At 39.7% G+C, this 11,868-nt stretch overlaps 1 protein-coding gene across 1 annotated transcript; it reads right to left on the reverse strand.

Moving 5' to 3' along the window:
• Positions 1-2,012: 2,012 nt before the first annotated feature.
• On the reverse strand, positions 2,013-10,634 carry LOC122665536 (cysteine-rich receptor-like protein kinase 10). Its single transcript, XM_043861690.1, has 7 exons — positions 9,830-10,634; positions 9,063-9,188; positions 3,676-3,797; positions 3,342-3,552; positions 2,948-3,185; positions 2,417-2,567; positions 2,013-2,316 (listed from the first exon to the last, which is right to left on the reverse strand). The coding sequence occupies exons 1-7, from the start codon at positions 10,632-10,634 to the stop codon at positions 2,017-2,019; spliced, it is 1,953 nt and encodes a 650-aa protein (XP_043717625.1). The 3' UTR covers positions 2,013-2,016.
• Positions 10,635-11,868: the final 1,234 nt, after the last annotated feature.

The raw sequence follows: 11,868 nt of genomic DNA on the forward strand, positions 1-11,868 counted from the left end.
TTCCTAGGGTTTTCATCGTTGCCTAGGGTTTTGTGGTGTGGAGTTCTTCTTCGTGGAGAAACCTTTCGAGATTGTTCGAGATCGTGATCTGCTCGTAACTGCAAGCTGCATTCAATCATCCCTTTCGCTGCGATTCCATTCGATTCAGGTAATCCCTAAACCTCTGCGATTAATGGAATGCTAATATGCTAACATGGAGAAAGGAAAATTCCTCGCCTAGATCCACACTAGCTTCGTGAGGGAAGTTTCCAAGATCCCTTCCAAAGAGGCAACAAAGGAACTTTCAGCCTAAAGGAATGCATCACATGAGGCTCCGAAGGGAGGGTAAAAGGACAAACAAATCCGCTTTCTCTCCGAACTCCAAGTCCCAAGTTAGAGTGGTCTTTAAATTCCTCCTCAAAAGCCTTTTTAATTGGCCAAGGAAGTGAAAAATTACAAGGTTGTACAGAGTTGTGGTCTTGTTAGTATTTACCGGTGTATCCTGATATTGTATTAGTTGACAAATTGTAGCCAAGGTTCAAAAACCTAGAATTGAATACCGAATCAGCCGCCATTGATTCCAATTAACCAAATCCTAGAAAATTAAATTATAAAGAAAAAAAAAATACAAAGGTTTCCCCAAACCTGTGATTTTGTATAGTTTTTTATTCAAAAGTATTGGTGATATTATTAAAAAAATAAGTTTAATTGATTTTTTGTTATTTTATTGATTAAAATAAGAAAAAGGACCAAAAAAAAATGAAGTTTTAACTGAATTCATGGCCGATTCAAAAGAGGGGTTTGGAAATCAGATATAATGAGAATCAGGATCAACTGATTCCATAGATTCTGATCCAATTCTTTAACTATGGTTGTAGGTTTCCCCAGGCCTATAGGACAATTCCGGGTATAGTTATAAAATTTGTGTATATGGTAGAGTAATTGAATTTGGATCTAAAACTTGATATGTGGCCAATCTGGCCGGATTTTCACTTGTCTAACAATTGCAACATGGCCTCTACAACGTCGCACGATGCAGTACAACACCGTACTGTAACAAGAGAGGATAACGATTTGAAGATTATTACTAGACTGCGAGGTCCTTATACAAACCTGGGGCCAATGAAAATGCATGCAAAGGCATCAATGGGGTGAAATTTTATTTATTTATTTATTTTTCCATTTTAGGGGGATGGGGTGATCATTTCGTACGACAGTCCTGTGTATGGGCGGCTGAAAGGGATTTTTTTTCCTTACTTTAATTAATAAGTGTTATTCTGATTGGGAAAAACCCTATTTAACAGTGGAACTGTAGGGGGGTAACGGTACCATATTGTGCAACGAAGCCGATAGAATAATGTATTGATATAAAAATGCGAGAAGGGTTCGGGTTTTCTTACGAGAACCATTCGCTAAAACAGATGGAATCCAAGAGTTTAAGTGGATTCCATCTGTGCGGCAGATGCCCTAAGAGGATTCAGATTCTCTCCAACATGTCAGTGTGTCCAGCACACATTGGACGGCTGAGTGGGCTGGCACGCACCCAATGATAAAACCAGCCATCCGATGCACACTGGATGCACTGGCACCCTGAAACCTGATCCAGCCTCCAAAAATGCTTTGAAATTCGGCCAATATCTTCGGATAAAAAAGGAATTTGAGCAGAACAATGTAATATGGGACAGTTTCCAAGTTCCCTGATTGGATAGTTAGGTTCTACTTGGTTGCTTTGAAGGTAGAATGATATCTGGAAAATTAAAAAGAAAGAAAGAAAGGCGGAAATAAATAAGTATAATCTCATGTTCAGATCTAAGATAGTATCAAGGGTTTAAAGACTACTGACTTGGATGCAGAAATTAAAGTAAGTTGAATCTCTGGTTTCCTTCCTTGCAGGAAAAATGGAGGGAATGTTACAAAGTTGTTACATTTAGCCAATGATAAGGAGGCTGAACTTAGGCGAACTAGATCGCAGATTTACAGAGGACACTGACCATTAAAATTACTTCTAATATTGTAAAATAATGATGTACACATTTCTCATCTAGCAGAAAAACTAGAAAGGGTTATTGAAGGAGTTTTCGTACTCGCTGAAGATACATCTGACTGCACATTGCTGCTCCCTATAAGGAATGCAGGTTGTCTAGGTTGAGGCAGGGCATCTAGTCTCTTCTTCAACATCACAGCTACAGATGACATGGTGGGTCTGGACATGGCATCTTCTTGAACACACAAAAGCCCTATGAGGAGGCATTTCAGAACTTCGGTTGTTGGGCATGAGTCCTTTAATAAAGGATCTATGAACTCCAGACCCTTGCCATCAAGCCATAGTCTCCAGGCCTATAAGATTTGACACAGATATTAGACATGATAAAAAGGCACTGGAAGTTTGTCTAATAAAAAAGATTTAAGTACTGCTAATTGAGTTTTTGAGACATACATATTCAAGGTGGGTCTGACCATCATATGTGAGGTAGAAACTGCTAATCTTTTTCCCACTTACAATCTCAAGCAAGATCACACCAAAGCTGAAGGCATCAGACTTCACTGAAAATAAACCCCTTACAGCATATTCTGGGGGCATGTATCCACTGCACCACAAATACCATCAATTTTTGTTTGAAGGTTAATGGATGGCTAGAAGGTCTCATTTAAATTAATAGCCATAGATTTCACTATTTAAGATGGGGGAGAGGGTTGGGCACGCCGCCCGCTTTCCACAAGCCAGCGGCTGTGCCCAATGGGGGGAGGGCAGGGAGGACATTTCCATAGCAGGTGGAGAGAAACAGACAGGCTGAGCACAGCGGCGGCGTGCCCAGCCTTTACCCTTAAGATGGACACCTAGTATAGTGATAGATATCCACATTCAGAACTCAAAAAGGATAAAGCATTATCCGTGTGCATTTTAGAATTCTGTGGTAGCCACATCAAACCCTGACTATGAGGATGGATGCAGGACTCAAGAACTTACAATGTACCAACAATTTTGCTAGTGTTGTGTCGTGTCTGATCCATCAAAACTAGTCTTGCCATGCCAAAATCCGAAATTTTTGGATTCATGTCTGCATCAAGCAAAATATTGCTTGGTTTAAGATCCCGATGAATAATCCTAAATTGAGAATCTTCATGAAGATAAAGAAGTCCTCGAGCAATCCCTTCTATGATTCTATAACGCCTTTCCCACTTCAAATCTGCACTTTTCATTGGATCTATGCATACATCCAAAGAGAACATCAGGTTAGAGCCATGGTTTACCAACCCAATGATAAAGCACACATTGAATGGTTGATCAATGCACTTATAGAGTGTAACATCTAATATAGAAAATATAAGGAGGAAACAGTCAAAGAGAGAGGGAACCAAACCAAAAAGGAAGTAATCAAGACTTCGGTTGGGGACGAATTCATAGATTAATTGCTTTTCTTCTCCTTCCAAGCAGAAACCTAAGAGTCTAACAAGATTCCTGTGCTGAAGCTTTGCTAATAATGCCACCTCATTCTTAAATTCTACTTCACCCTGTGTGGAGTTTCTGGATAGTCTCTTAACAGCTATTTCTTGTCCGTCTGGTAGTGTACCCTGGTGATATATTAGAAGTTGCTAAGTCTATTTCTATGAAAAATGATCGAGAAACCAAATAAGAACTTGAATGCAACAAAAATTGGCATATAAAATGTTGTCCTATGATGACATTATCATTACCTTGTAAACAATACCAAATCCGCCTACCCCAAGCTTATTAGCGTCGGAGAAGTTATTTGTGGCAGTTGTTATTGAACTGAAGCTGAATTGCAATGACTCAGCATTTGTAATCTCATCCATAACTTGACAAACATAACAACGACAGAAATGTGAATCAAATTCTGAATACAGCCAAAATAATTCCATGATAATGTATGGCAGCTATTATTATTATTATTGTATCCAACTGCAAGTGCTCACACATTTGCAGTCTGATTTCTTACTTCGCAAAGATAACCATTAATAGAGATACAGTGACAACATTTAGTTAGAGATCACATGCAGAAGGAACACAATCTTCAAACATTTCTGATATTACAAAAACATTAATCTAATTTTAACTCATCTTTTCATGTTAAAGACCATCTTATCGGTGAAACAACCCAGACAGCTTTTCTCCACATGAAGGAGATGCTCAGTCAGTTGCTTGATCAGCAATAAGGGTGGGATGTTACTTTCTTTTGCTGTCTAGTTTGAAGACATGTCGATCCATGTATTAAAATATATGTCATGTGTATAATAGACCAGTGATATTTTATATGTCAAACTAATCCAAGGGAGAACACACTACATGCTGAGCTGTCTCAAGCGTTGCTTCAGTCATGGTCCTATGGATGGTGAATTATGGATATATGGTATAAATAGGAAGAAGGATCGCTTTCAAATTATAAGCAATTACATATAATTAAAAAAATAGGAATCAGAGGTGGATGCTACTGTGGTTAGTTACAATGAATCATGAACAATGAGTTAGACGATGCTAGAGATCAAACATGAATAAGCAGTGGGTAGCTAATGCAATCCGGGGCTTGAAAAAACCCTGATTCGGATTGCTATAGGCCCACCCAAGGCTGCAAAAGCCAAAAATTGGAAGAAAAAAATGGAAATTTTATACAAATATCAAAGTTTACAATGAGAGTGGCAAACATGTAATTAATAAAAAATTGAAAGGGACTGTCAGGTAGGCTAAGAGGAAAAAGGACAGCAAAGAGATTAGTATTTATTGATCAGGGACAGACTTGGCATTAATACAAAGCAAAGGACAGAATATAATTAGAGCAAAGAGGAGGGGTATTTTGGGGAAAGGAAGAGATATGGTGACGTCTAATGGTCTCATTGGTCTTTGACAACATCTCTACCAGACCGCGAGATTAAATTGTCATTCTGGCCATCATCTATGAATAAAATAGCAGTTTTTCTATTGGGAAAACAAATTCTGGTCTTGAAAATGTCAGTATCCATGGCTAGGTTCGGCTCTGATACCAAATAATGCAATCTGGGGCTTGAAAAATTCCTGATTCAAATAGTTATAGCCCACCCAAGGATGCAACAGCCAAAATTTGAAAAATAAAGGCAATTCTGTAAATATGTAAAAGTTTGCTAGGGAAGTGGCGAATCTGTAATTAACTAAAGGGAAAATCTGTTTGTAACCAAGGTGGTTACAACAGATTTTGTAACCACTTTCTTTTACCCTTCCCTACAAGATAGTACAATGTTTTAAGTTGTGGATAATTTTGTAATTGGACTTCCAAGTTTGGGATCACTCCCAAAAAGTAAGATTCCATGTTATGGTTAATTATAGGGGTGTAAATGAATAGCCGAAATCCGTTTCCGTATCCGTGTCCGTATCCGTTTAGCACTATCCGAATCCGTCCAAAAGCTAAACGGATGCGGAAACGGATAGGCTATAGCTATCCGAAAAGCTATATTTACATGTAAACGGATAAAATATCCGATCCGTATCCGTGTCCGTATCCGTTTAGCACTATCCGAATCCGTCCGATAGCTAATTGGATGCGGATACGGATATAGCACTATCCAAGCCGAATCCGATCCGTTTACAGCCCTAGTTAATTATGCAACTCTCTCTCTCTCTCTCTCCCTCTCTCTCCATGGCATTGAAGGAGTGACCACGACACCTTAACTCTGCAACTCATGTTTCGGATTTAATTGAGTAATTGGGTCACCCCCACCGCCACCACTGCACCCACCTCCACCCCCGTCTCCGCCCCGTACCCACCCACCCCCACCCCCACCCCCACCCCCACCCCCATCTTCCACCCTGCCCTCCCCTCTCCCGCCCCTGTCCCTCTGTAACGCCACTCCCTCCACGATCAACGACTCTAATTGAAGTTACACAATGACTGAAATGTGGCTTTCTTCTTTGTTTCTCCTTCTCCATTGAACTTCACTCCTCTGCAGCTGGCAACAACAACAATGGCTACTGTTTTAACTGTGAGTTGAACTTCCTCCTCTCCATTGCTCCATCAACAACGGTGACTACTGTTGTAACTGTCAGTTGAACTTCCTCCTCCGTATTAAAATAGAAGGTCTAATGATGAACTTTCAGTCCAATCTCCCTCTCCTCATTTTCACCCGTGACACCACCACTATCATCTCTCTCCTCCGACAACTGCAACTTTGGTTCCTCTGCCTCTTTTTGGCAGGTTCCTCCCCTGTTGATGTGCTCACAGTTCCCTTTGATTCTCAAGTGTTGCTCACATTTTGTTTTCACTTTTCCTCTGGTTCCATGCGCACAATCAAGTGCTTCACCCTCTCTCCCAAGAACCAGGTAATTCCAAGTGGATGATCAAGCGCTTCAAACTCTCCCAATAACTAGGCAAGCTATTCCTCAAAATGATGACCTGCACTTCCTTTGGAACTGGAAGCCTTGTGCTTCATGTATTTCCGGAACATAATCATCCCATAACAACATTGAAACGTAGATGCGGGTGAGGGAGTCCATCATGGACTTGGCAGTGGCAGCCTTGCAGCAGGAAGATATCATTGCTCTGCTCGGGGTTATCTAATATTGATGGCTTGATATCAGTGTTCAGGTTAGAATTTTGGGTTACAAACATACTTGAGTTGCAAATTGTGCATTTGGTTCTCTCCGTAATCTCCATCTTCTTCATCATCCCCATGACCCTCGTCGATTCCATCAAAGCCATATGCAGCATCACCCAATTACCCAAATTTCTGCTTCACCACCCTCTCTTTGCTGGAGAAGGAAGGCACCAGCAGCAACAAGGCAATGAAAAGGGCTTCAATGGATGGATGAGTTAAAGGGATTGAATTTGGGCACTAAGAAAGGTTGCCAGTAATTTAAGGTGGCCAGAGATGATGTTCAAGATGATCAAAGATATGAAGGGCCAATTTTTAAATTTGCTGATCCGTCCATTTCACTAAACTTGAAACCTTTTTGTTTTTCCACTCTGGCCAAAATCTCAGACGGAAAAGGCCATTAAAGCCCGCCCAGCTTCTGTGATACTGGTCAAGGACGGTAGACTGTGATACTGTTTGGGAACCGTGGTCTTCTGACATAAATACCAGTGGGTTATGAATCCTTATAGCAGGTTCTGCAGAAGACTGATTTATACTTGATTGTATTTCCCAAACTACCCCCTGAGTTGTGGTTTGAAGAGGGACAAAGGATTTTTGCAAATTTATGTTTTTAGACCTTCTAATAAACTGACATGTCATTTTATAGGGACAACAAAAGTATGGTTACAACTTCTGTTTGTAACCTTATTGGTTACAAACAGAGGAACCCTTAACTTAAAATTGAAAGGGGCTGTAAGGCTAAGTAGAAAAAGGAAACAAAATGGATTAGTATTTATTTATTAGAGACAAACTTGGCATTAATGCAAAGTAAAGGATAGAGCAAAATTAGAGTAAAGAGGAGGAATATTTTGCATGTTCCTCTATGGGTTTGATCGCCTATGGAGAACTTCCTTCAACAAAAATATCAAGGAGAAAGGAAGAGATATGAGGGAGATCGATGGTCAACATTGCGCGACTGTGAATCTCATCGGCAGAACAGAGAAGAAAGAAAGGGAAGAAGGAGAACTCACCTGGGAAGATGGAAGGAAGATTGTATTGAACGGGGGGAAAACATGAAAGAAAGGAGAGGGAAGGGTACACACCACTCCACCCTAGGAGAAACCTTAAACTCAGTTTTTCTTTCCATTCAATTCCATGAGAACACCGATTACAGTGTATAAATAGATGCTACCAACTGACATCGACTCTAATAAGGAAATAAGAAGAATCCAATAAGGAAACAAGAAAACTGGAAGATAACTCAAACAAGGAAATTAAATAAAGACTCTCCTACGTATCTAACTCTATCTAAAACTCCCATACATAAATAGTAATTAAAAGTTACAAAATAACCCAACTGCATGCATGGCCTGGTTTGGGTAAAAATTGGTTCAATAAGGAACCAGGCCCTTTCCTCTTTGTCTTTCTACCCGCATCAGTAACATATCTGCTCATTGACTGGATTGTTGTTGACGAAAAAATGGCATAATGGAATTAAACCTCAAGACCCTTGCCCTAGGAAAGCAAGAGGCGAACAGAAGAAAACAGCTGACTCTTGAATTGAGTCAGCATGGTGTCAACGGAGACAACCAGACACGAGAGAGGTAGAGAGAGAGAGAGAGAGCCAGGCAGGCTGAGTTGGTTGGTTCCCAAAAGTAATTGGGAGAATAAAGAGTTTCAGTACTTGGATCTGGACATTCAAGACCGTGCCCAAGTCGGGGAAGAAGAGAGAAAAGGGAAACTAACTCGACTGAGTCAACACAGTTCCTGGATAGCTGAGAAGCAAAAAGAGAAGGCTGACTTGGTTGATAGTTAGTAAAAAGGGCGTACCTAGTGCATGAGGCTCCCACCACTGTGGGGTCTGGGGAGGGTCATAATGTACACAGCCTTACCCCCGCTTAGCGGAGAGGCTATTTCCTGACTCGAACCCCCTGACCACTAGGTCGCAATGGAGCAACCTTACCGTTGCGCCGAGGTCTGCCCTCCTGCCACTTGGTTGATAGTTAGCACCAAGAAACAATTGGAAATAAAAGAAAACAATGAGATAGTGGCAACTGGAACATATTAACTTATTAATAAGAGACTGCTGAAGAAAAAATAGGATGAACAGTGAATTTGGATTCTAATGATATTCGATTCTAATTAGTAATAATTTGAGATATCTAGTCCACAACTTAATAAATTAATTCACCGACTAATATGTCTAATGCAATGGTATTCTCTTCTATATTTATTAGATAATAAAAGCTCTAATGAGTTGTCAACACTTCTTTGTGGCTGGCGGATGCTAGCTAATTCAAACACCTTCAGGTAGGGCCCAAAAGTTCCAGATTACATGTGAACATTGCCATGAAACAAGCTCAGGAGTTCCTCAATTATGTTGGAAATCTAAAAAACATGGCTTTAGAAGCTTGATTTCATTTCTCTCAATGCCATGATAAGTTATTGATCTTCACAATTAAGTTTCAATACTTGCAATAATCTATCAGAAGAATAATTAACATGGTGGAATATAAGTTACTTACAATTGTCTTTTCGCTTGCGGTTTTTCCTCTGTAAATAGAAGAAGCACATGATAAAGAGAAGTATCACTATTACAACTGTTGGGATAGTGATGATAAGCACAATATGAAGTGTATTGCTCTTCTTTCCTACATAAATCAAAAAACATTTTCATGTGTTAAGGGGGATACATGGAACTGCTCTTAGATGAAAATAATTCACAACCGAGTACACATAGCTCAGTTTAATATCATGGTCTTTTAGGTCCTTCTAACTATTATTAAAGATGATTTCAATCAGCGACATGATAAAGGTTGGCATCAGGCTGAACAGAGTCAGTCCTACTGGTCAAGCTTATTGGGCTAGTTGTTTCTCCAGAAACAAGACCTGCTAACAATCGAATTTCCTAAAGGCTGTTAGACCTATCTAATGTAATGAACTAAAACATGAACAGCTACATATGATGGGAATCTAGGTGAAAAAAAACTAAAGGGAAGGTTCACATGAATTGGAGATCAGTTTGGACAGTTGTTTATGGTCCTTCCTTGGAAGGAGCAGCCAAACACGGAACTGTTCACATATATAAGTACTGGTTCCATGAGGATTGCCCAAGACACACACACAACTCTGAGGACATGTAGAACAGAATAGATTTTTTCAGCTTTTGGGGTTATGTCACATTCTTGTTTGGCTAAACTCATGAATTATTAACTTTCTGGTATACTAAGATTTCTTCTCACACTTGGTAATTGAGTTTTGAATCTGTAAGAAAAATGAAAAGGAGTCTTACTGTCTCTGGAATTTGTGTCTGTTGAAGAAGGTGGGGGAGCTGACCCATCTTGAAAGAAGGCATCTATGCTGTACATCAAATTACAACTGGGTCGATAAACACCTGCAGCTTTACTTCCATTGCAACAATCCGGAATCTGAGCAAGAGCTCCTAGTAGGCATCTATTACAATCACTATGAGAAATGTCAGGAGTGCACTGCACTAGCCCATATATCGTCTGAAATGTCGTAACGTTCTCTTTTCCAGTAACAAACATGTCGGGCGAAGAAAGTGACGAAGCCTGAGACACAAGGTTGTTCATCAGAACACCTAATATCTGATTAAACTGCTCCGAATCATTAACATTTTCAGGATCAAATTCAGCAACTTGTGGAGTTTCTTCGAGATTGGAAAATATGTAACTGGTAGAGTACCGTAACATGCATTTGTCATACCATATAATCGCTATCTCCTCGACAAGGCAACCTTGCATGATCTCTTTAGAAGCTGTACTGATGCAACTCTGGCATACTTCAGATGTAACATCACCTCTGCAAAGGAAGAGGCCATAAACTGTATCTAGATTCTGCCCAGCTGTGGTATTATAGAATCGATTCGTCAATGAAGCAGAGGATAACGAAGAGATGAGACAGTTGAGAGTGAAATTAAATGGACTATTAGTAGTGTAATTATTGCCGTCACAGTAGTTGTAAACCAAGATGGGTTGTTGAGCTGTGCTGAGATCCAAATATATGAAGATTGAAGAAACAAAGAAGAGCAATTTGCAGTCGAAACAAAGCATAATGGTTCTGCTTACATATGGCATTGCTTGAAGCTTAGTTTAGCGATCGAAATTAACCGATTCCGATCCGAGGTGTCGACCAGGGGAAAGGAAAATCTTTCATCACGATCAATCCCTACCATTTCGTTTTATATAATCGCAGGATGATTTCTTGCTACCTGCATCTCTGACTTTGTTGAACCGATCTGCTTGCTCAAAGAATACAAAATTAGCCCAAGTAAATTTGAAAGTCAATAAAATGATAAACTATATTGGGGAGGAAATTAAAGAAAGGTAGAGTGAGAAAAGAACTCTTCTTGCAATGGCATAAGCCTTCAAAAGTTGCATATATTTAATCCATATCCAGTTGAGACGATTAAATAACAAGATGGGTGAAGAAAATCTAGTTAATTTGGAACTTTTTTTCATTATTATTTAGCACAAAAACTACTACATGGACTGCTTTAGGTGAGGGGCAGAACAAACAACCCTAAAATAATGAGCATGCCTTTTTTTTTTTTTCTCTGAACCTCACCGGCGTCAAGCAACCGTAAAGTAAAAAACGATCGTTTTCAGAATTTCACCGGCGTCGAGCCACCGTCAAAACAAACTTTGGATCCAAGGCCTTCTTTGCCCCTGTTGAAGATAACGGAAGTATCCATGGTGGCAAGCGAACGGTGAGAGAGAAGGGGCACCGGTCGGTAAGACCAGATTTGGTGGTATGATGTCTGTTATCAACAAAATAAAAAAGATTTGGTATGATGTCCATTTCAATTTCACATTAATTTTATGAAATATTCAATAAATAAATTTTTGATATCTATAAAAAAATAAAAAGAATTAAAATTGTTTTGATTATATAAGGCAAAAGTTTTTATACACGGCCGTACATGATCTGCATTAAATGCAACCAAATTGCAATTAATGTCAATCTAAAATGTCATAAAAACCCCTAACCCACCTATTTAATGAAGTTGATGGGAGAATCTCCCGAGTACGAATACCTTCCCCATTATATAATATGAAATATTTCAAGAATAAAAAAAATCCATTTAGTAGTTCAATTTTTGAAAATAGATTCTTTATATTTCTTTGAGAAGGATGGTGGTGGTTGTTGCAACAAGTAGTAGCAGTGGTGATAGTGGGGTTGGTGGTGGCACTGATGGTGGTGACATGGAAGTGATGGCAGTGACAGTGGTAGTGGTGGTAGGAGGTGTTGGTGGTGGTGGGGGATGGCGGTGGTGGCGGCGAGGTGGTGGTGGTAGTGGGGTGGAGGTGA

Source organism: Telopea speciosissima, chromosome 6 (genome assembly GCF_018873765.1).
Source record: "Telopea speciosissima isolate NSW1024214 ecotype Mountain lineage chromosome 6, Tspe_v1, whole genome shotgun sequence".
Lineage (NCBI taxonomy): Eukaryota > Viridiplantae > Streptophyta > Magnoliopsida > Proteales > Proteaceae > Telopea > Telopea speciosissima.

Bases quoted from the DNA above. Each gene is read 5' to 3' on its own strand.
- LOC122665536 (XM_043861690.1), bottom strand. From the start codon at position 10,634: ATGCCATATGTAAGCAGAACCATTATGCTTTGTTTCGACTGCAAATTG. The intron at 3,553-3,675 runs GTAATGATAATG...ATATATCACCAG, and splicing joins GATTTGGTATTGTTTACAAG to GGTACACTACCAGACGGACA. The intron at 3,186-3,341 runs GTTTGGTTCCCT...ATGTATGCATAG, and splicing joins TCTTGATTACTTCCTTTTTG to ATCCAATGAAAAGTGCAGAT.